This window comes from Podarcis muralis, chromosome 2, assembly GCF_964188315.1.
Source record: "Podarcis muralis chromosome 2, rPodMur119.hap1.1, whole genome shotgun sequence".
Taxonomy (NCBI): domain Eukaryota; kingdom Metazoa; phylum Chordata; class Lepidosauria; order Squamata; family Lacertidae; genus Podarcis; species Podarcis muralis.
In genome coordinates this window covers 30,646,957-30,670,421 of record NC_135656.1, presented here as the reverse complement: position 1 = coordinate 30,670,421, position 23,465 = coordinate 30,646,957, and the positions used below count along the sequence as shown (strand labels likewise).

Genomic DNA, 23,465 nt, shown 5'->3' with positions numbered 1-23,465 from the left:
CCAATAAAGCGAGATGTGCGCCGCAACCCCAGAGTCGGTCACGACTGGACCTAATGGTCAGGGGTCCCTTTACCTTTACCTTTAAAACTGCCACAGTATAACTTGCAGGTAATTTAATTCTCCCCTGTCCAATGTACTGTATATTGTTTTGGCTCCTGACACATTGTTGTTTTTGCCTGCCAACTAGCAGGGAGATTCTGTTTAAGCGCCTACTTTACCATTGTTTTTGTTTTCCACATATTTTACTTATTTCAAGGAACTTACAAAACCAGGTTTTGGGGTGGTGGTGGATGCCAAAGCGTTGAGGGGAGTGCAGGAATCCAACACCCTGCTAAATCTATCAAGGGGGAATGTATAGGATGTATCCCTGTGCATGGATGTATATAAAGTTGATCCTGCTGTTCTGAGCTTCTGGGATTACAGTATTTTCTTCAGTTAACTGTCGCAAAAAACAACAACGCATGGGTCAGATTACCTGTAAAAGCAATGGTGAAGGAACGAGGTTCGGCTACCTGTCGCGGACGGACCATGAGCGAGACCTGCTGGCTGGGTGCTCGAGGAAAGGGTGGGAAGTTTGTGGTCAATTTATCTATTGAACTGTAAGGAAGCACACCTGGATGGAAAGTCTGGAAGCAGAGAGTTATGCTGAAACCACTGGCTCTCTCTCCTCGCCTCCCGCGCGTTAGGAAAAACGCTCACCGTCTCCCTTCAGTCCCTGAAAATGTTTTGCCAAGCGGAAGAGAGCGCCTCTGAGAATGTGCAGAGCGCGTTCCCCTTTCCTACCCTTCACACTCCACAGCCAGACTCAAGGGAACTTTCGCGCCAAAGGCGTGGCTTCTAGCGGGTGGGTGGGAAGCACCAGCCCCGAGAAGCACTTCCGTTGACTTTCTTTACCAGAGCAGGCCGAGGAAGCCCAGGCGCCGCCGGCGACCCTGGCTGCCTCTCTCCCCCCGCGGATGCGCTGCCTCCTCCCGCTCCACAGACGGGGCTGCCCGCCCGATGCCGGGGCTGCCCGGGCGCCTGGTGGCAGGGAGTTGCAGCGGCTGGATCTGCTGCGGGGATTGGCCGGATCCCGGCCGCCCTCTGCCTCCATGTGACGGAGGACGTAGGAGGAAGGCGCAAAGAGAGAGAGACAGAGAGGGAGATGGAGGGAAGGGAGCAGGACGGAGGAGGGAGGAGAGGAGCCAAGCGAGCCGACGACGAGAGCCATGGAGGTCCAGAGGAGCCGAGGCCGGCCAAGGGGCGCTTCAGGCCCGGGCTGGGGTAAGGCGCGTCCTGGGAGCCGTGGCCGCGAGGGGCAGGGGTTGCTGGTGGGGAGGCTGCCTGTTTGCAAAGGGGGGCAACCGCCGGAGCCTCTGCTTCCCCGCTTCAGGCGCGCAGGCAGCCGCCTCCCTTTCCGAGCAAAAGCCAGGAGGGCCTCTGTCGCCCCCAAGCCGGACTTCTGTCAGAGAGGCTCCCGGCTGACCATTGCGAGAAGCAGGAGCCTAGGCTGCACAACAGGCCCGTGCGCTCCCCTCAGAGTCCCAGCCTCTTCTGGAAGAGAACTTGCAGCCCGTGCAAGAAGGGACGGGGCTTCTTCGGTGGTGAGGGGAAGGCTTGGGGGACCTTTGGGGTTCTAGTAAAAAAAACCGAAACTTAAACCCAACAACTACCCACAAGTTTGAAGGCTCCCCACCCTGGTGAAGATGCTGCTGCTGTTACTGTTGGTGGGCAGCTTGTGGCTGGGGATGCAAAGCGGTCCTGGAATGTGATAAACTTGGGTGCAATGCAAGCAAGTGGTGGCGAACCCGGCCTGTCCTGCATGTTTTCCTCAAAACATTCTCATTGGGAAGTTCCCTAAGTTTCCTAGTGCTGCAGAAGCTCAGTTCTAGGCCGGACAGTAGCTCACCTTGTTCTTAATTGAATTGCAAGTTTATGGAGGAAAAGGCTGTCAGTGGCTGCTAGCCAGGAATAAAAATAATTTTTTAAAAAAATTATTTGTGCCCAGCCCATCTGATTGGATTGCCCAGGAAGGCTGTTGGAGACTCTGAATTGTCCATTGCTGGGAAGAGCAGTTCTGCTCAGGCTTGTGCTTGCAGGTTCCCTGTGAGCATCTGAGAACAGGAGGATGGACTCAATGGGCCATTGAGCTGATCCAGCAGGGCTTAGCTCACAGTCTTCATAGGAACCTGGGATCTGATATGGTAGGGAAGGAGCACTTGTTTGGCAGGATGCTGCACTTGTACCAGCTGTGCCTTGCCCTCCAGCACTGGGAGTATCAGAGCTGCCGCCCCCAAACTGACTCATTCAAAGTAGATCCACCAGGAAAATGAACTGGAGAATCTCTCTCTGTGTGTGTGTGCTTGCATCACTCATAAAGTCTCATTGAGTTCATGGGACTTTCTCCCAAGTTAGTCCGTATAGGATTGCAGCCATAATACTGTACCCCAGGTCTGGAAATAGGTTTGATTCTGCAGCCCTGCATAGTGACAAAGAGCTGCATTTGCTAGCCAACTGCTGGTTGGGGTATCACAATGTCAATACTTCTCTTGTCTCCTTTTGATGGCAACAAACTTGTCTTTGGGCATTTTTTCACTTGGGCAAACCTCTTCCAGGCTCTGAAAGAAGAGAAGCCTGCAGCTCCCCACTGAATCCCAACTTTTCAAAGCCACCCCCTTGAACAGAACATCACTTAAAAAATGGGGTGGCCACCAGCTCTTCAAAATGGTTAAAAGATCAGGGCTGGGCAGACATTAGGCCTGTATACTCAACTTGTATCTCTCTCCTTTCGTTTGTTAGAACTTTGAGGTCTGGTGCTACCCCTCCACCATGTTCCTTAGGTGCCACAAATGCCCAGCAGATCAGTGCTTATGTTTCCAATTCCTCCCTGCTGGGCATGCATGGCCACAGGTGTCAGTAATGGCTGGAGTAGTGGGACAGAGCGGCCCTCCTGGATGCCAGCATCCTTGCAGCTAGCCTGGATGGGGTGGGGCAGGGTGGTGGTGAGGTTGGGGCTGTGCAGAAACACCAGCTGGAGTGCTGGTTGGCCAGTGTTCCTCCTGTGGATTATTGCCAGTCCTTGGGCTAGAAAAGGAAACCTGAAGCTGCCAGGGCAGGGTTGGGTAACTCCAGATGATGGACCCCAACTGTCATAGCTGGGGATGGTGGAGTTGGAGTCTGACAACATCTGGAGGGCCCCAGGACTCCCATCCATGTGATGGCATATATTGCCAGTCCATTTCTCAGCACAATTCAAAGTGTCGGCGCTTACTTCTTAAAGTCCTTTATGGTACAGGACATGTGTTCCTGGAAGAATGCCTGTTCTGACATCAGCTTGCCTGTGTGTTGAGATCATTGAGAGAAGTCCTCCATTGCTTGAAGTGAGCTGGGTGGCAGCCTGGGAGAGCGTCTTCTTAGTGGTGGCACCCTCTCCATGGAATTTCCTCTCAGAGATGCTTTCTTGGTGTCTTTTCAGGGCCAGGTGTCCTTGTTTTTTCAGGCTTCTAAGGTTCTATGATACTTATGATACCTGTACAGTAGGCACAGAATACTTTTATTTCCTTTTCGGTTGAAATGACCAGGATGGTCCCAACAACAAATGAACCATGACTTTGTTAGACTTATTCCTGGTCTTATTATTTTTGGTTTTATGTGTATTTTTTGTACGGATTTTTTATTTTTTGTAGCAGCCAAGCATACATTATTTGTTCCTTTTAAAAATGCTTTTGTAAATGTGTGTAAATAAATATGTATGCCTGGCTACTTTTAAGAAGTCCTTCCTCAGTACAGTGGCCTTTTTGGATGGCAGGGGAAGGGGCACAGAATAGAGGGTTCCCAAATAGATTTGTTGTTTCCCCCCCTGATTCCTTTTTTTCTTATTTTCAGCTTGCAGTTGGATATGGAGAGCCAAAGAACATCCGTTCTCCACCGGGTGGTCAATTTCGCCCCCAGTCCTCTCCCTGGTAAGACTTGGTGTTGGGCGAAGAGCCATGATTATCACCACTCTGCGATTGTAGGTATTCACAGTCTGCCTTTATTCTTCCCAGCTAGGCAGTACGACACAAAGACCACTGAGCCAATCAGCTTCTACCTCTCTGGCTTGGAAGAGCTGCTCGCCTGGAAGCCCACCAGTGACGATGCTTTCAACGTGTCCACAGAGCCGCTGGCCAAACATGAGCCTCCTTTCAACAGCCGTAGGCCCCGCACGCTGGTGTGCCATGATATGAAGGGAGGTTACCTGGAAGACAGGTTGGAACTGGGGCAGATGCTGAAACGGGAGAGCTTCCAGATTCAGAAACAATAATTCTCTTATTGCCAAACTAGCCAGAATTGGCTTAGACTGGTCTTGGCTGAGTGTGCCTTGGTTGCAGCCACATGGATCTGAAGGGTGATTAACTTGTACCAATATTAGTTATAAATCACACTTCGGATGTTTAAAATGTTTCACATAATTGGGGTTGCATGCAACCAAGTTCTACTCAGAGTAAACCCATTGAAATAAATGCCGCCTGGCCCCAGTTAATTAAGTTTAAAACAAGCTTTAAAATGTTATTTTGCAGAGAATGTCAGCCTGGATATAAGTACCCCATGCTGGGGGACACGATGAAGTCTATGCTCTGCGGACATTGCGATAGGGGAGCGTATTGGTACAAAAGATAACAGTACCAGAGGGTGGTGTCTTTGGTCTTAAAACAACAGATGCTGAATATTGACATATGGGATCAGCCAGCTCCTTAGAGGCACTAAAAACAACATGGGCAAAGCAGCAACTGCAAGAAATGGATCACATCTGCAAGGCCCTTGCTTATTTGCGTAGCTCATCCTATGAATTTGGCAACAAGGCCTCATGCCTCCTTGCTAATGTTCAGAAAAAACCCCACCAGAAGTCTCTGAATTTGATCACTGGGATTTGTGACCAAAGCTATGTCAAGGTCCGTAAGTGCTAGTAATATAATAATAATAATAATAATAATAATAATAATAATAATAATAATAATAATTTATTATTTATACCCCGCCCATCTGGCTGAGTTTCTCCAGCCACTCTGGGCAGCTTCCAATCAAGTGTTAAAAACAAAACAGCATTAAATATTAAAAACTTCCCTAAACAGGGCTGCCTTCGGATGTCTTTTAAAGAGAAGATAGCTGCTTATTTCCTTCACATCTGAAGGGAGGGTGTTCCACAGGGCGGGTACCACTACCGAGAAGGCCCTCTGTCTGGTTCCCTGTAACCTCACTTCTTGCAATGAGGGAACCGCCAGAAGGCCCTCGGCGCTGGATCTCAGTGTCCGGGCTGAACGATGGGGGTGGCCCCACGTACAGAGTTAGTCCTGCTCTGAGTAGGATTAGCACTGAATGCCCCCTGAACTGGGTCCCCAAACTTCATTCAGGTGGTCTGCAGTTGGTCTGTAAAAATACAATTAAAAATCATTTAGCACCTAGCACAGTGCATTACAATTGTTACAATTCAATTTAAGTGGTCCATCAAGACCCTCAGGTATTTTCAAGTGATCCAGGGGGGAAATAAGTTTGGCAACTACTGCATTAGCTCATTGATCCCTACATTGGCCATGTATGACCTTTATTATTACCACTGCATTGAAGATGGTGCATGCAGAGTGGAAGAAGAGCTGAGATGAGATTTGAGCTGCTAGCTTCTTGGTTCACAGGCCCAAACTATGTGTTAACATTAGCAGTATGTTTATATAGGGGTGCTTTGGACTGGGCAAAACCTCTTCCACGAAGGCAGCTATGCACCATCAATCCTGATTGCGGACGTAGCATAGAAGGATATCGCTGTCACTAAGAGGTTCAGTCATACTAGCCTGGTCCAGTTCCTGGCAGAGGTCATTCACCAGGGTGGTGTTTTCAGTCCTTCCTGCACTCCAGTTACAGTGGGTTAAGAACGTGCAAAATTAAGAGCAGGGAAAGAGATCAGGGAAGTAAATCTGGTTTCTGCAAGCAACCAGGGGAATTTCACTACTTGTTGGATTCTCTTGAGGGAGGGTGGGGGCTGGGCCACCCTAGCTTCAGGAAATCGCAACAGCTTGGACTGGTTTAGTTCCTCTGAGCAAGATTATAGGACCTGAAATATGATTCATATACCTACTTTGTATGAGATCTGCCATGCTGAGTCTAATTGTACCCTGTTGGGTATAATGCTCTTCTCTATCTCTTTCCTCTTACTTCTGGCAGGTTCATCCAAGGCGCATCGGTGGACGACCCCTTTGTGTTCTACCACTGGTGCTACATTGACATATTTGTTTACTTCAGTCATCACAACGTTACCATCCCACCTGTGGTCTGGACTAATGCTGCTCACCGCAATGGAGTCCTCATGCTAGGTGATCTTCGCTGGGCCATCCCCTGGAGCATATGATACACATAGTGTTTGGGGCCTGTGGGAGGGAGGGCCTCACTCTCTAAGTCGTCCTTTCCTTACTCCACCCCTTTGCTGAGTTGCAAGAGGCAGGAGTTGCAGTGGGTGGTACTTCTTTCCTCCTATCAGTTGCATTCTTGACGCATGCTGCCACTTACCAGGGGGGGGGGGCCCTCCAGATGTTGTTGCTGGATTCCAGCTCCCATCATCCCTGAAACGTTGGTCATGCTTGCTAGGGCTGATGGGAGGAGTCCCACAACTTCTGCAGGGCCGTAGGTTCTCTGCTGTTGAAAGTCTGGGGCCACCCACAGCCTCCATTCCTGCTAATCTCCCACAGCACTCTGCTTTCTGGGAGATGCAGGGAGTTTCTGCAAACAGCTGCTGTTGCTGTTCCACTCTTTATAGCCGTGCTTCAAGGCACAGGCAATTGCCGACTCCTCTGACATTACTTGTATTTTGGGTATTCCTCTTTCCCCCTTGGGGGTTCCTCTGGGCTCAGCTCTTAAGCCTTCCTGTGGTGCAGTGGCTCACTGCGCTTGGCTGTTAACCAGAAGGTTGGTGGTTCGCACCCACTGCGGGCAGAATTCTTGCGTTGCAGGGGGTTGGGCTAGATGACCCGCGGGACCCCTTCCAACTCCAGGATTCTGCGGTTCTCCTGATGCACAGAGGTTTTGGATGGTCCAGGAGACGAGCCGCTCCGTTACTTCCCTCCATTTCCTTCCCTACCTGTAGGGACCTTCATCACAGAGTGGGGAGACGGTGCAAAGATGTGTGAGTCCTTCTTGGCAAGCGAGGAAGCGTACCGTGCCGTGGCTGATCAGCTGGCTGCGATTGCGCAGTTCTATCGTTTTGATGGTTGGCTGGTCAACATTGAGAACTCTCTGAGTGTAAGCAAGCAACATTTCCCCTCCCCTGCCAGCCTTGGCCTAGGAGGGGAGTTAGGGTTCATCCATACACAGGCCGTATATGTGCTCCTTAAAGTCCCTGGCATTGCTCAGGGGGAGCAGGAGCTATACCTAGGGGTATGCTCAGTATCACAATGCAGCTGTGATATGCATCCCCACGTCAGAATTTCTTCCTTTAGGTCCCTAGGATCCTCAGAACCCCAGGTGTCCTCTTACCTTCAGAGACTGGCTGGGTAGGCCCCTTACCCCTAGGGCTTGAAAACCCCCTTTACGTCGCAGAACCCCTTTCCTATTTTTATGCCTGCCTGCTAGGGCTGGGCGACACCTGGTTTTCAACCCCGTGATATTTCACCCACTGAACATCATGATATACTGATATATTATGATGTCTGAAATAAGGATGGAGCTATGCATAGCCATTGGCTGGCTTCATGGTTTCCCCCCACATTGTGATTTTCGTATAGCATACACATCATGATTCGTGATGTATCGCCAGGTCAAAAATTACGAAACTGATCTCGTAATATGGACTTCAAACTGGTTTTGGATGCTGTATTGCCCAGCCCTGCTGCCTGTTCCCCAAATTACTTATAGCACAGCGATTCCCTTTACCTGCCCATGCTAGTCCACACTGTTCCCCTACTGGCTCACCCCTTAGAGTTGCCCCCGAACCTCTTTCCTCTCTCCAGTTCTCTTCTTACCTTCCTTGCCTTGTCATTTCTCCTCCCCTGTCCTGGGGCCTCTCCTCCAACACACCTTTCCCATCCTTCCTTTTCCATCGCCACTCTGGGCCTCTGATGAATTCTGTGTATCTGCTGGCACCCAACTGCCTGTCCCCTGGAAAATATATATTTCCCAAACTGAGGTGTGTCAGTCTCCCTGGCTTTGGGCAGCATGCATATAACATCACTTGGCATGCTGAATGATGGACCAACGGCCTCCTAAGGACCTGTCGTGCTGGCTGATTGGTGCAATTCTTTCATGGCAGGTGTCGGCAGCACGTAACTTGGTCCACTTCTTGCGCTATCTGACGGCCCAGGTGCACAGAGCTGTGCCGGGAGGGCAGGTGGTGTGGTATGACAGTGTCCTGCAGAACGGGGAGCTCAAGTGGCAGAACGAGCTGAACGAGAAGAACCGGTGAGTGATGCCCCTCCCTGTTCTACAGGCAGTGGGTCTTGCCCTGGGGACCAGAGGAAGAAGGGCAGCACATCTGAACCTGAGGGTAGCCCCACAGAATCTCTGCCCCCTGCCCTGCAGCATCTCCCTGATACACTTGGCCTGCCAAGGGGAGCTCGTGTGTGGTACAAAATAGCCAAGATCTACCGTAACCAAGAGCTGCAATGCACTAGTGCAGTGTTTCTCAAATGTGGGCCCCCAACTGTTCTTGCAACTACAACTCCCATCATCCCTACCTAACAAGACAAGAGGTCAGGGATGATGGGAGTTGTAGTCCAACAACTGCGGGGGACCCAAGTTTGAGAAACACACCACGCTAGTACATTGTAACAGAGAACGAGAAAACCAAGCATGGGCCTCAGCGAATGGTAAGATGCGAGAGATCGACAGGCATTGCTGAGCAAGGGAAACATCATGCCTGCTAAATCCCAGCTAGCTGGAAGACCAAACTTGACTCAGGGGGCTGTATCCTTTTGGGGTTTGTCTCTAGTGCTGTGGCAGAGATGGGGAATCTCCAGGTCTCCAACTCCCATCAGCCCCAGCCAGCATTGCCAGTGGGCACAGGGATGATGGAAGTTGCAGACCAGCAAAAACCAAGGGCCACAAGTTTCCCTCTCCTTCCCCAGGCGGTGTAGAAAGTATCCTGGAAAGGGACAGGAATTCTCTCTCCCCCCTTTTTCACAATGCATTTTCCCTGGTCCTTGTCAGCTGTGCATGGTCTACAGCTGAAGCATCCCTTGGGCCTGGGCTGCTAGGATCCATCTGGCTAGAGCTACCTGGAAGGGCCTGTAAAGCCTTAGGCCTTCTGGACGCCAGGAAGGGACCCTCTTCATGGTCCTAGAATGAGTTGGAAGGGACGAGGATCACTGAGTCCAACCCCCTGCAATGCAGGAACCTTTTGCCCAACGTGGGGCTTGAACCCACAACCCCGAGATTAAGAGCCTTGCACTCTTCCATCTGAGCTATCCCAGATGTTCCTCCGTTCCTCGTGCCCATGCAGGGTTTACTTTGACGCCTGTGATGGTTTCTTCACCAACTACAACTGGACGGAGGAGCACCTGCTGCGTACGCGAGAGATGGCCGACGACCGCCGGGCGGACATCTACGTGGGCGTGGACGTGTTCGGCCGTGGGGTTGTGGTGAGCAGCGGCTTCGACACAAACAAGGTAGGCAGGCTTTGGGGCCTGTGGGAGGCTTGCTGCCCTTGTGGCTCGCAGTTCCAGGTGACTGAGAGCTGGAGAGGACAGTCGTGGTTGCCTTGGGGTGGGCGGACCCAGCCTCCACTCTTGCCCTGGGTAGGTTGCCTCCCCTGTTATAGAGGGGGGCAGGGCAGTTGCCACCCTCCCCGCACCCCATGGCTGCCCACACTCCGGAGCCCCACCCCGACCCCCTTTCAAGAGGAAATGGTGACTTGGCGTTCCTTGTGTCCCCGCAGTCCCTGCGCATGATTCGGGAGCAGGGCCTCTCGGTGGCCATTTTTGCACCTGGCTGGGTATATGAGCACTTAGGTCCGACCGACTTTCTGAACAACGAGGACAAGTAAGACCCAGCAGGGAGGAGGAGGGACTTTGGGAGGGGAGGGGACTCTGCCGGAGGGCCTGCCTGGCTTGGCTTCACTTTGCCTGACTGCCTGGGATTGTCTGGACCCCTGTGGCCTATTATGGGAGGGTCTTTCTGACAAGCCCCCACAACAGTGCAGCAGTGACCCAAGTTTCCCTTGGGGTTTTCACAGTGGCGTGGAAGGCTGCTCAGCGGGACTCCTCTCTCGCTTGCTTGTTTGCAGATTCTGGGCCCTGCTCTCCGATCTGCTGCCCACTCACAGCATTGGCTCCCTCCCCTTCAGCTCCTCTTTCTCCCTGGGGATGGGGAAGAGGCACTTCCACAATGGGCAGGTAAGAGTACTGGGCAGTTTTGGGCAGAAGAAGCACAACTGCCTCTTTTAAGCCTTTGCAGCTTGACTCGCCAGCCTTTGCTTTGAAACGACAACTTGCTGCATGTGATCTATACAGACTGGAGACCCAGTAAGGCCTTCTGGGTAGCTCATCGGGCTGTATCCCCAGCCCAGCTGATCTGCCTGAGGTGTCAGCGACTAGAGGCCTCAGATTCTTAACCTTCAGGGACACTCTCTTTCAGAGCTAATTTTCCCACAGTCTTTCCTGTCGAGGGCTCTGCAGGAGGGCTCTTGAGCTTCAAGTCCCTTTCCACCCACAGGAAAACACTGGAGCCTGAATTGCAGAGAATGAGGAACACAACTCTATAGCTTCCTCCACCTCTTGCTGGCTGGCTGAGTGTGGCTTGTTTCCAAGCTGAATTCCCACCCCCGCCCAGCCGCCGTCAAAGCCTTTTAAACCTGGTCTGGTCTTTTCCTCCCTGGGCTTCTCCGCCCTCCTGCTTTCTTTCCAGCCAGGGTCAGCTCTCTTTCTACTTGAATGAGTCCTTCTGCAGCCAAATAGTGTTTCTATTCCCCAGCCTCTGCTTCAAAGCAGTGTCTGATGGGGTGGTGGTATGATTGGCAGCTGTAAGCAGGGCGAAACGGTAGGCAGGTGTATGTGATCTTTTTAGAACCTGCCAATCTTTCCTCCGCTCGAACTCCTGGTCACTTTCCTCCCTGCCAGTCTTTGAGAAGCATGTTATTGGGGGTGAGGGGGGCAAACTCTGCCCGAGACCCTGGAATATGGGCTGCCAGTCATAGAGGGCTTGATACAGAATAAGGCAGCTTTCTACAGAAGCAACGTGGACTGTGTTTTATGTGGTTAACGGCATCCTTGCACTGCATTTTTGTTTGGGGGTGATTTGGTTTGGTTACCCTTTTAAGAATCGACAGCGGCATTCGATTTTAACGTACTCACACCTTCTGAGGTTAATTGGAGCTATTGGGAGCCACGATGAAACCTTAGCAGAGCGCTTCCCTCAAGGGCCATGCATCAAGCAAGACATCGCCACTTTGGGAGCTTCCAGCCAATCTCAGCCCTGCTTTTCTCAGGGCTTCAGAGTGTCGGGGAAACTCCCCATTTTACAGCATACTCCTTTGCACACCCCCTTGGAAGTAAGCCAAGAAAGTATGGAATTTCAGCTTCTGATCCTTTCACAAGACAGGCTAGTATAGCAAAAGTGTAGCATTTCCAATGCACGCTCCCCCTCCCCTAAGTGCTTGCCGACCAGGAAGAAAGTCCTGAACTATTTCAAAGGAAAGAATCAGCTCGCTAATTAGGTATTTAAGAGGCTTATCTTCCCAGTTGGCCCAGGAAGACTCCTAATAGTGTAAGAGGCCCGATGCTTCCAGATGGGAATTTGCACGAAGCAGTGGAACGCAAGATTTCGTTGACCTGTAATGCTAGCTTCTAGATACATTTTCCCTGGGCATGTTGGAAAGGTATGCTCTGGAGACTTAAGGGAACACAAGAATAATCCCGTTCGAGGTGGAAGGCAGTTTTGTTGCCATGCCCAGGCTGAATTCCCAGTGGCTCTTTTTCTCTTTTTCAGGAGAGTAGGATGGAGCCCTGGTACCACCTGAGTGCTCAGGAGGTCCAGCCACTGAACGCTGAGGTTTTTCAGGAGAGTAGGATGGAGCCCTGGTACCACCTGAGCGCTCAGGAGGTCCAGCCAGTGTACGCTGAGTTCTGGATGCCCAATGGGGGCCGACTGAGAACGCGCTGCTGCCTGCAGGATGCCTGGTGTGGGGGCAGCTCCCTGCTGCTGGAAGGGACCATCCCGTCCAATGAAGATCACGTCACAGCCAGGTGAGCAACGGTTGAGATGGCTGCAGGGTTTTTTTATTGGATGCGGGAGTCATATCGGGGTGGGTGGGTGTGTGCTGCTCTTGCAAAGGGACTTCCTTAAAAAAGCTGGTAGCAGGCAGAGGAGAGGAGAGCAGAGCCTGCAGACCATATACCAGGGGTCTGCAACCCGCGGCTCCGGAGCCGCATGTGGCTCTTTTACACCTTTGCCGCGGCTCCGGGGCGGATACTAGCGAGGGGAGGAGGCGCATTGTGCGCCCCGACACTCCCCACTGTGGCGGGCGCTGTACTGGCTGTGACGTCGCATGGGGGCGGTGCGTGCATTAGTCACGCACCGTCCCGATGTCACCTTCCCGCCCGCTGTCAGATCGCGGCTCCGGAGATATATTTGTTTTAAATGTCACAATGGTTTTGCGGCTCCCAGGTTTTTTTCCCTTCGGAAACGGGTCCAAGTGGCTCTTTTTGTCTTAAAGGTTGCAGACCCCTGCCATATACAGTGGTACCTCGGGCTACATACACTTCAGGTTACATACGCTTCAGGTTACAGACTCCGCTAACCCAGAAATAGTACCTCGGGTTAAGAACTTTGCTTCAGGATGAGAACAGAAATTGTGCTCCGGCAGTGCGGCAGCAGTGGGAGGCCCCATTAGCTAAAGTGGTGCTTCAGGTTAAGAACAGTTTCAGGTTAAGAACGGATCTCTGGAACGAATTAAGTACTTAACCCGAGGTACCACTGTAATGAACACAGTTGCCTGCACCTGTGTGCAAAACAGGCTTGCATGTACCCAGTTGGCATGAATCGTGGACGTGCGGCTGCGTGTGCGATGCGGATCATTCAGCCCAACCCCTGCCCTCTTAACTGTTTTCTCAACTTGAGTGCTTTCCCCACATTCTCTTCTCAATCCAGGGAAACTGCTACACAGCCTTTGCTTCCACTAAGAAGCCTTTGCGGAGACCTACTGTAAAGGTCTTTTCCCTGTCACGGCGCATCACTGTCCCAGCGCTGACCACATTCCGCTTTCCTGGGAGCTGCTTCTCAAAGGTGGAGCAAAGTTAGAGACTGTGACTGCCTGCCTGCCTCTGCAGGGATCCTGACAAGCATTTGGCTAAGTTGGGGGTTGGTGGTGGTGAGGCTGAGCTGGGTTCCCCCAAGCAAGGAGCAGATTTGGAGGGAATACAATGTTTGAGACAGTCAGGATTTTGTCATCTGGGATAGAGGAGTTTTCATGGGCTGTTTCATCATGGAAAGAAGGGGGTTTGAGAAAGTGCGGCTGACCTGGAATCTTCAGGGCCCAGCTGTGAGCTCAGTGATGTGGGAAGGCTCAAACTCCTTTGTGCATCCGCCCTTACCATCCTCAGTGTTCCTGCGTGTCTGTGAGAATGAAGCCTTTGCACCTTGCATGCCTAAACCCCTTCCTTTTGCAGGTGGCGGCTGCCTAGTGCCCAGAGTTGGCCGTGACTGTGTCCTCTCTCTGTCTCTCTTCCTGTCTGTCTGGGGCTTTTGGGGGCGGGGGTCACCAGGCTGTTTTCCTTCCAGGTGCCAGCACCCCCCCGGCTGTTCCTGGTCATAATTTATAAACACGAGGCCTCTTCCCAAGGCGTGAGCTTTGCACCGGTGTTCACCACGCGGCAGTCAAGTTCCTGTTTCTCCAGCGGCGAGTCGGGTGAGGAAACGCCAGGCCTGCTTTGGGGGCTCTGACTCTGACTGCCCAGAGGAAGGGGGCTTGTGGATCTGTGGGGCAGCAGAGGCCGGGTGAACGATAGCTCCAGATATTGACTGATCCCTGTTCTGTCCGCTGCCTCTCCCTCATTGCTCTCTTCTTCCCCCCCAGGAGAACCAAGGAAGCACAAACCCTCCCTGCTCCCCACACCTCCCCATTATCTTGCTCAGCTGCTCAGGGGGACAGGACTGCGTGGGGAACATGACTGGCAAAGTCGGTGAGTAGAAGGGATTGACAGAATGCATGACTCTTGGGGTTTTGTTTCTTTCTTTCTCCTTGAACTGACCATTTTAGTGGTGGCCTGGCAGCCTTTTCCCTCTTGTCGGATTGTAGTTTGTAAACTCTCTGGGTTTGTAAACCATCTTTGACGGCTCTGCATGAAATAACAATGGGGCCGGGCAGGGACAGTGTTGGGGCCTGGGAACCAAAGAGCTACGGGCAGTGTGGGATGGGCTTTGCAGTGCCCTGCAAACTGACAGGACCCCAGCAGCTTACATTCTCTCTCTCTCTCTGTTCCCCTCAACAGATGCTATGAGCTGGAGCTCCAGAACTGCTTCCTGGACCAACTTTCAGTGACCGTGTCGCGTCGCCAGTCTGGCCGGAATGAGGTGCCCTTTGCATGCCGCCTGGGCAGGATCTGGGTGAGTAAGCGGTGGAGGCTAGGATGGGAAGCCTCGTGAAAATGGAGAGAGGGGTGGGTCAGCCGGCTTCCCCATGAAGCGCTGTGTCCTCTGTGGGCCTCTCGCAGCCCTGCTAAGCCCGAAAGGAGGAAGGTCTTTGTCCCTGGTTCTTTAAGTAAGGTGCTATGACATAAAACAGGGATGGGGAAACTGTTACTCCAAGCCCACAGGGGCTGCTTGAAGGCAATGCAAACGTCCTCCTGCTTTTGAAATTTGGCACCTTCTACTCTCTTAACCAAGTTTCTCTAGAGCCTGGCGAGCTCTCCTCCTCCCTCCCTTGCGGATTCACATACTCAACATCTATCCTTTGCAGCTGCAAGGCTTTGCCACTGCAGGCCAGGTGGTCTTGATGACGCAGTTTCTTTCTTACCAGTTCTGGCCTTGCAATCAAAGAAATACTAAGATCAGGCCAGAACTTCTTGCTACCCCTGATCCCTGGGCAGATGGTTGCCTTGTCCTTGGCATTCTTGGCGGCCCCAATTCAGCCTGGTCTTTATAAGGTGGGAGAGGCCTCTCTGCACCCATCTCCCTTCATCGCACTCCTGTTTCTTTGGGGCCCCTCTTCCTGTTTTTATGCCCGCCCTGTGCGTGTTCCTCCACAGGTGCTGGATGCCACTGCTTTGCGCCCGCTGCCATCCGCTGATGCTGCCATCCCAGTGTCGCCTTTAGAAGTTGCCCATGTCCGTTGGCAACGGCTTTCAGCTGGAGAGCTCTCCCTCAGCCTCACTTTGCGCTGGACCTATCCTCCCAGCAAGGCCACCTGCTTCCGCGTTCACTACCGCAGGGGCTCGTGTGGCAGTGGTCCCGAACCTCGCCTGCTCCCAATCGGGGTGGCGTATGCCCCCCAGTACCGGGTGACTGAGCTGACCGTGCCTGGCGCCCTTTCTGAGTCCTCCTGCCGCTTGGAGTTCCTTGTGGAGCCGGTGCCCGACGATGGGTTCCAGGTAGACGCTGCGATGTGGGGGAAGCTGGTCTTTGTGTACTCTGATCCAAAGCTACCCAGTCCTGGCCCAGCGCCTGAAGGATCCTCATCCAGTTGATTTACATTTGGATCCTAGTGGACAATGCCCTTCTCCGCTTCCCAGATCTGTGCTATTAGGCCCTTTTTAAAGAGGGAAGAAGGCTTTTATTGAAGGCACTGGAACTCGCGTGCTCAGGCATCAGAAGCCCAACCACGGACAATTCAGTATCCAAAGATAATTTTTCATTGGGGAAACCACTTTAGTGGAATAGTTATCATGCACTAGAACAACAACAATAAAATATTTCAGGGAAGTACACCCCAACAAAACAATTCCACACTTGTGATATGGGCTTATCATGGACAGAACAGGCTTATCAAGTCACATTAAGCTCTTAAAACATCCTTTTTAAAAACCTGTACCAATAGTTACCTATCATGTGGGCTGAAACAACTCGAATTGCAGCTTTTTTGATGCTGAAGTAATGTGTGTATTTTATCATTTACATAAACTGATAAAGCCAGGGCAGAGGTGGGGTGGGTGGCCTAGCTGGCATGAGCCTACGATTTTGAGGGGCCTACTTCCAAGTTCCCCTGTTAGAGGCAAAGGGGAGACCCATTGGTAAAGGTTGTTGAAATGGGGCCTTCATTTCCCATCTGGCCTGGGTCTGTTACCAGCTTTGCACGGCCCTGGATAAAGCTGTCAGTTCTCCTCACCAACACATTTTCAGCAAAACCTAACTGGGAGACTGTAGCTTTTGAATGCAACCAAATCTCTAAATTTCTTTTGCCCTGAGAAAATTCATGATAACGTACATCCCCACCCCTTCAATCAATTCTACATTTCTTATTTATAAGGAAACTTTAATTATGACAATATATCAGGCACTTACCTAAGAAAACTGAAGCCACAGGAAGGTATTTTCAAAAAGAGTAGCCCTTAAGGGTGGAAAAAGTACACATGGGGGAATTCTGAAGTGTTCTAGTACCTGGTGAATTTCTGCCTGCTCCTTCAGATTGATTTTTTTTAAAATAAATTTGTTCTGCTTGAATAGAGTTTATATGACTAAGGAAGACATGCAAGTGAAAACGGGTCTGGCAGATGAACTGTTTTTCTACAAAATATGTTGTGACTGGTGATTTACATTGACACTTTTTACCTCCTGTGTCTTATGAAATGATAAAATGTGTGCTTCATTACTTTTTTGCATTAGGAGCTCTGGATATGCTGATAGCCTTAAACTGCATAGTGACGCACAACAATTCGCAACACGGTTATTTATTTATTTTTCAAAATTTCTTTAAAGAAATGTTTTTAGTAGCATGTTGCAACTTTTAATGAACTCTGTCCTTGTGCAATTTTGACCCCTAACATTGGAATACAATATAGTTGCTGTCTCATGCCGGAAGTGCCTTCATTGAGACAGCAAGTGATTTATACAGTGGAATAGCTCCATGTTCAAGGCAAGGTGCTGAACTCCAGAAATTTAAGAGGGAAGTTGGAATAGCCTTTTTTTTTTAGCACTATAGGGATGGAGATGTGTGCATTTTCATAAGGTCTTAAATGGATGACATAAGGGGAAAAAGGAATGCAGAGTTTTGAATACGTATATTTCTATAATTACAATACCAAAATCTTAAGGCTAATCAACCATAAATGAAATACTGGACAATCACCGTGTTTATTTGCACACCAAATTTTTGCTCTATTCTAAACTTTATTTTACTATATCTTAAAGAGTCAGAGCTATTTATAACTTCCACTATTTTCCTCCTTTTTTTGAGCTACTAATAAATTCACAATAAATGTCTCGTCTTCTCTTTCTCTTTTACTAGATACAATTGAGGTAGTAGTTAGAACAAGCATACCAATCAGAACGTCAAACAAAAACCACTCAATGTTTTGTTTGAGGCATTTTGAATTCAAATTTAGGGAAGACAAAAGTGGGCTAGCACTCCTATGGTCAGACAAGAACATTCACATGATAATAGCTTTTAAAAAAATATATGAGCAAATCCATTTCTCCTCCCTTCATGTAAACAATACAGAGAAGTCTCCAATTAACCAGTTTCCCCTTTCAAGCTGGGTGACATAGTAAACAGTGGTTATCGGCTTCAGTGATTACAGGCTTCATCATACAAAGTTGGTATTACGATCCTAGCTTTTCCTGAAGCTGGTAACTCTAGTTTGAGTTTGGACTGTGATTAATTGGAGATTTCCACATTGCATTCAGGTGCACCACAAACCGAGGAGAGAATGGGTTGTGTGCAGAGGCAAAATACATATTAAGCAGAAATGTGATAGTGTGGACAGGGCCTTGGCCTGAGACTGAAAAAGGGGACATGGCAGTGATCAACAAAGTCCACAGGATGGCAGCAGAGCTTTATGCTTGGCTGCTGCTGCTGGTGTCTTCAGGACTTTGCGAGATAGAGCAGGGTGTCACTGAGCCCTAAGCTCCCAAAATGAATTAAAGATAACCAAGTTATTCCCATTCCAGAATCCTGAACAGATCTATTCCAGTACCTTTGCAACTTTGCCAATACTTGCTTCAGAAAGAACCTGTCATATGCAGTGAGAGACAAGCTCTGGAGGTGTTGCTGCACTCTGCACTGGGTTAGGAAACTTAGGCTTTACAGCAGGGACTTACCTGATGTCTTAGTGATAAAGGTGGTGAGGTGGGGTGAGAGAGAAAGAGAAGACAGGCATAACAGCAACAACCCAGGGCTAAAGGGACCAGTCCTTCGGCCAGCACAGCGAGCAAGTGTTTCCTGGAGAGGTGATCTCCACAAGGTTTGGCCAGTGGTGGTTTTGGGGCGGAGAGAAAAGAATGTGGAGGTGTGAGAGCTAATGGGCATTTCTGCATTTGCAAACATCCTTGTTTGAGGCCACCCCTGCCTCCTGTCTGCATAAAGTCAAGCAATCTCCTGTAGGCCTTCCCCAGGGCTGGGCTACTGCCTGCTGTGTAGCAGACTGACAGCCCCGTCACCTCGCTTCCATTCCCACTCCCTCTCTTGTATGCACACACACACACACACACACACACTTCTTTCTCTGCCCCCATCTCCGAATTTCTGATGCAGAGCCAAGCAAGAGAATTCCCTTGCAGTCCAGCATGCAGGCAATTAGCGGCATGGAGTTTGACCAAGCGTGATGTGCACAGCGACCTCAGCTTCTCTGCTGCACAGGCCTTGTCCCCATGTTCAGCAACATTTGCACTGCCAATGCTGCTCAGGTGGGCACGACTGCAGCAAGAGCAACAAGCTTGGCATTTTGAAAACTGTCTAACCCAGTCCGTTGCTTTAATAATGAAATTTCCTCCTTCAGCCAGAGCTGTAATGGGGTGTTTGAGAAATCCTGGTCTCCCAGCATTAACACGAGTATTGCCCTGTTTCCTATCATGCCTTTCACAGGCAGTCAAGAAACTCTTCATTACCTGCTCATGCTTCCCTGTTTGCTGGCCTTCTATTTCCTCACTTTGTGTAGAAGAGCAGGGGTGGGGAATCAGTGGCTCTCTGGATGTTATTGGAAACCCATTAGCTCCAGCCAGCCTGGTCGAAGGCCAAAGGATGATGGGAGTTGTAGTCCAGCAACATCAGGAGTAGAACCACAGTAAGAAACTTAATGCATGATGAGGTGTTCCTCCTGTGCAAATCCACTTTGTGTGGCTGCCTTGAAAACTGCCTGCTGTTATCATCACCCACTTCTAATTCCGTGTGAAGATAGAATTGCAGTGGAAAAGCATCAGAAGCAACACATTAAGGTGTGGAGAGGAAAGTGAATGCAGAATTTGTGTTAATCCTTATACATGGCAAATGACAAGGGTGTGTGTGTGTGTGTGTGTGTGTGTGTGTGTGTGTGTAGCTGGACAGACAGAGCTACAGAACTGCTGGATATATTTACTAGCAGTGGGTCACACAAACAAACAAAAAACAGTTCCACACAATTTACCTGCATGGAACATTCATGGCTGTGTGATGCTGCAAAGGCTGTCAGGACTCTGTAATGGATCTGGCACATATATGGAGAAACATTGTGCTCCACCAAGAAGATGCAACTCATCAGCCATATAGCCTTCCAGGTGCTTAAATAGCTCTGCGCCTGCCCCGCCTGCATGTTTGCAGATTAGCAGGTAGCAAACACAAATGAGATTTATGGAGCCCCTGATCAGCAGCAGAGAATACCTCAGACCTTGCTTTCTCTTAAGTCAACATGGTCTCCTGTAGAGGTCACTAGACTCAAAATCCCATCTTCCCTGACCATTTGATCCCAGGCTGGCTGTGGCTGATGTTGGAAGTCCAGCTGAGCAGTGCATTTCCCATCGCTCCTGTAGTGATCTGCAATCAGAATACCGCTGACCCATGGCTCAACTCATGCCTCCTCCTCTCATGCTTCTTCCTGCTTGTGCTATTCATTGCCCCCCTCTCTTTCCCCCCCCCACCACCAAGTCAAAAGCTTGAGCCATCCTGGTTGAAGAAAGAAACCTTTATTAATAATCTTAATAATAATAATCAATAAATAATAATAATAGTAATAATAATAATACTGTTTATTTGAATGGTCACACCTTTGAAGCGTACAGAATGGGGTGGGTGGGCGGGCTGATGCTCCCAGGGTGGGAGACAGGGCAGCAAATGGGAGGAGCTTTATACAAGGGGGAGGGAGTGGCAAAGGAAGGGGCTATATACAACGGGAATAGAAAAGGAGGATCATCTGGTTGCTGGCGTGTCAGGAGCTTTAATGCTGAGTAGAAAGTGAGGTTTCATGAGATGAATAAGCCAAGGGGGGGGGGCGGGTTCAGGGTCAGCATGGGGAAGGACCAGAGTCCATCTGGCTCTGGGAGCAGGTGGCAGGGTGTGGGGAGCGGGCCGTGGGACATGCACCCCTCCCACTATGGGCCATGGGCACGGAAGAAACCAATGGGAGAGAGTGTGCCCACTGGCGCCAGCAGGTATTTGCTCAGTTTGTGCACAGCCCTTGGCGCACAGCCCCGCCTCACTCCCTGACACCACCATGGGGCTGTGGCCTCCCACGGGCTTGGCCACGCAGTTGTAAGGGCGTGCTTGTCCCGGTGGTGGTGGTGGTGTGTGTGTGTGGTGGCAACCGTTGGCCCTTTGAGGATAGGGGTTGGGGTTCTTGGTAGATCTGGAGACCACGGGCAAGGCGGGGATCGCCTCAGATGATCTCAGCTCTGTGAAGCCACAGTGAGAGCAGCCAGGCCTACTGCAAGGAAGGTAAACAGGGTGCAGCTTCTGACCCCCTCTGGGGCTGGTGGGAGCTGGGTTCTCGGGGGAAGGGGGGAAAGTGCAATCTCTTCAAAGGAAAAAAAACAACAACACCCCTCTAAAACCCGAGATTCCCACCCACAGAAACAAGGTGGCTGTGCCCAGAAAGTCCCTGGCCTGGCCCTGCCTGGGCATCCCGAGGCCTTGCCAACTTGACAAATGGATGAACCAGCAAAGCACAAAAAGCATTGGGAGGTTCTGGGAAGCGAGAAGCAGGATTGCTAGCCCTGCGGGAGCGCTCGTGGCGTGTTCTGTGGTTAGGGGACGCCCGCAGCTCTTCTTCTTCTTCAGGAGGGCTGGAAGGAAGACGTGGTGGCCTGGGAGGGCCTGCGGAATCCAGTCTGTGTCAGTGCCTGTCCCTGGCCCCGTGGGTCTGCAGCGGGGTGTGGGGGGAGCAGGGCACGGGTCTCCCGGTGTGCAGACGGCTTTGCAGAGTCTGTGGCGGCTGCCGTCCATCCGTCCCGGTCGGTGGGTTGGTCGGTCGGCCGGTGCTTGAGCTCCGTCCGGATGGCCTGTCGCTTGGCTTGTTAGTTTTGTAACTGTTTTGTTGGCTCGTTAAGTTTTGTAACTGTTTTGTTGCTTTGCTTAAAAAAAAAATTTTTTTTTGTGCCCTTCCTGGTCCCAGAAGGAAACAGCTGAAGGTTTCACTACAACAGAAAACAAAGGCAGAACGTTCCATGGAGCAACCTGCAGGTGGCAGGCGGGGAAGACTTGGTGTCGGGGAAGGGCTTTCTGCTCTCTGGGGGTGTGCTGGTCTGGGTATGGTAGAGCTGGGAAGTGGGACCCTGGGACTCAGTTCCCAGCACCCAGCACCCGCCCCGCCTCCTATGTCTGCATAAGTGCCCTCCCCTCCCCTGCCCCCTTTCTGTACAGATGTATGTGCCAGACCTGCTCACACAGAGCGCTGCCCACCTCCTACATGGAACGGCTGCTCCCCATACGAACAAAGGAGCTGGGATCATTCAGCCCACCAGGAGGCTGGTCCCAACCAGCTCCTTCACTAGGCATGTGGTTTGATAAGCCTAGAGAGCAGGGGCTCCTTGCAGGGTTCCCTCTTCCCCCACCCGCTCTCACTCTTGCTGCGTGCTTGGAAAGCTATCCTCCCCCTCCCCCATCGCATCATTCCTCTGCAAGGGGGCAGCTTCCAGTTCCTGCAGGCAGAGGAAGCAAAATTCTCCCTGCTGTTGCTTGGAGGCTGAGTGCATCTAAGCAGCGTAAGGTGGGTTGGGACTGCAGCCTGCACCTGCTGGGATTCTGGAGCAGCCTGGGGCCCTGCCCACCTGGTCCTTGCGTGTGTGTGAGTGAGGAGCGTGGGCAGTTTGCATCCGAGAGGGATAACATCCTGAGTTCTTTTAACTGCACCCTCCCTCCCCTGTGCAAGGACCTGAACACCCGGCACAATGCAGGGGGCCTGACTGGGGGCCTATCTCGAGCGCCACATGGCCCCGGGGCTTGTGGCAGGAAAGCTTGGGAGCAGGGTGGGCTCTAGGGAGGCTCTCCGTGAGGTTCTGCTTGCTGGTGTTGTTTGGTTTTGTTTGGTCTGGCAGAAGCAGGCGCCTGTCCCAACCCTCCCCCCCCCGGCTGGTAGCTTTGCAAAATGAAAACAAACTTGGCGGCACACCATCAGAGACAGGTGGGATGTGAGGCATGAGAGGCGGCTTGAGGTAAAGAAATATGTGGTTTAGGCTGCCGAGGGCCAGCAGCGTGGGGCGGGGGCCCATGTCCATTTGATTTTGGTTTGATTTCTAAGGAGCAGTCAGTGTTACTATTGTGAGGAGGGGCTGGGTCTGTCTTGCTAGTAGGGAGTGAAGCGGCTGTACCCTCCTCGGTATAGACTAGCCTGCAACATCAAAGACGGAGAAAAAGCCAATCAGTATAAAGGAGAGGCACAGCCCATCCCTGCCCTGTTATTTCAGCCAAGACGGGGGTCCCTTGGGACCCCCAAGGCTGGCAGAGGCCTTGCTTTGTGGTGGGGACGAAGTGGTGGTGGTGGTGGTTGGACTCAACTCCCAGCATGCAATGCTGCTGTGGGCCTGGGCTCACAAGAAGTCCAGAGGATAATGGATGGATAAGGCTGAGGTACATTTTTAAAAAAATAAAATAAAGGAAAGCAGAGCTTTGGAAGCTGGAACTTAGCTGTTTCCTATGGACCATTTCAGTAGTAAGGGGAGAGAGATGAATTGCACTCAAGCCTCAGTCCCCTTCAGCCAGCCCAGGATCTTCTGCCCTGCCTTCCCCCCCCCCCCCGACACCCCAAAGAACTGAACCCAATTCCTTAAGCCCACGAGATGGCTGAAAAGGCCATTCGTTCCTTGTTTTATCGCTGGGAAGGCACTGACACCATGGGGTGGGCTAGTGGCTTGGGTGGGGAAGGTTAGTAAAGCAGGGTGGCTTGGATGTTTCTCCTCTTTGATGCTGTATGTGAAAGCTGATTGCAAGGAGGCGTCACTGCAAGAAATGGGTGCGGCAGTGTGTGTGAGATGGGGAGTAGCAGGGAGTGGCGTTGGGCTGTGTGCTTGTGCAACCAACCCCACCCTCTGCCCTGCTCCAGTTCTCTGCCTAAGAGTTAGCTGCTCCTTCAGAAATGGTTCCTGAGCAAACGGCCACTTCCACTTGGACAAGATGCTGCCCGCTCTGGACCGCT

The 23,465-nt window shown here is 51.2% G+C and overlaps 2 protein-coding genes across 9 annotated transcripts in view; one reads left to right on the top strand and one right to left on the bottom strand.

Annotated features, from left to right (window-relative positions):
• The first annotated feature begins 999 nt into the window (after positions 1–999).
• On the top strand, positions 1,000–17,349 carry ENGASE (endo-beta-N-acetylglucosaminidase). The gene is given in 15 exon segments (XM_028715091.2): positions 1,000–1,130; positions 1,132–1,263; positions 3,865–3,941; positions 4,026–4,227; positions 6,175–6,323; positions 7,091–7,245; positions 8,252–8,400; positions 9,440–9,605; positions 9,875–9,978; positions 10,223–10,331; positions 11,923–12,179; positions 13,698–13,840; positions 14,009–14,114; positions 14,424–14,538; positions 15,180–17,349. Coding segments are annotated over 15 exon segments (2,433 nt in total). The 3' UTR covers positions 15,618–17,349.
• A 2,654-nt stretch (positions 17,350–20,003) lies between these two features.
• The window catches only part of RBFOX3 (RNA binding fox-1 homolog 3), a 342,557-nt gene continuing 339,095 nt past the window's right edge, over positions 20,004–23,465 (bottom strand). For 5 of the 8 annotated variants that reach the window (XM_077924106.1, XM_077924107.1, XM_077924104.1 and 2 more), the window contains one exon: positions 20,004–21,405. In XM_077924106.1, the coding sequence (XP_077780232.1) occupies positions 21,349–21,405 (57 nt within the window). In that variant the 3' untranslated portion in view covers positions 20,004–21,348. Of the gene's footprint in view, positions 22,662–23,465 lie in introns of all 8 variants that reach the window. The other 3 variants (XM_028721103.2, XM_077924108.1, XM_077924103.1) reach the window with 2 other exon arrangements.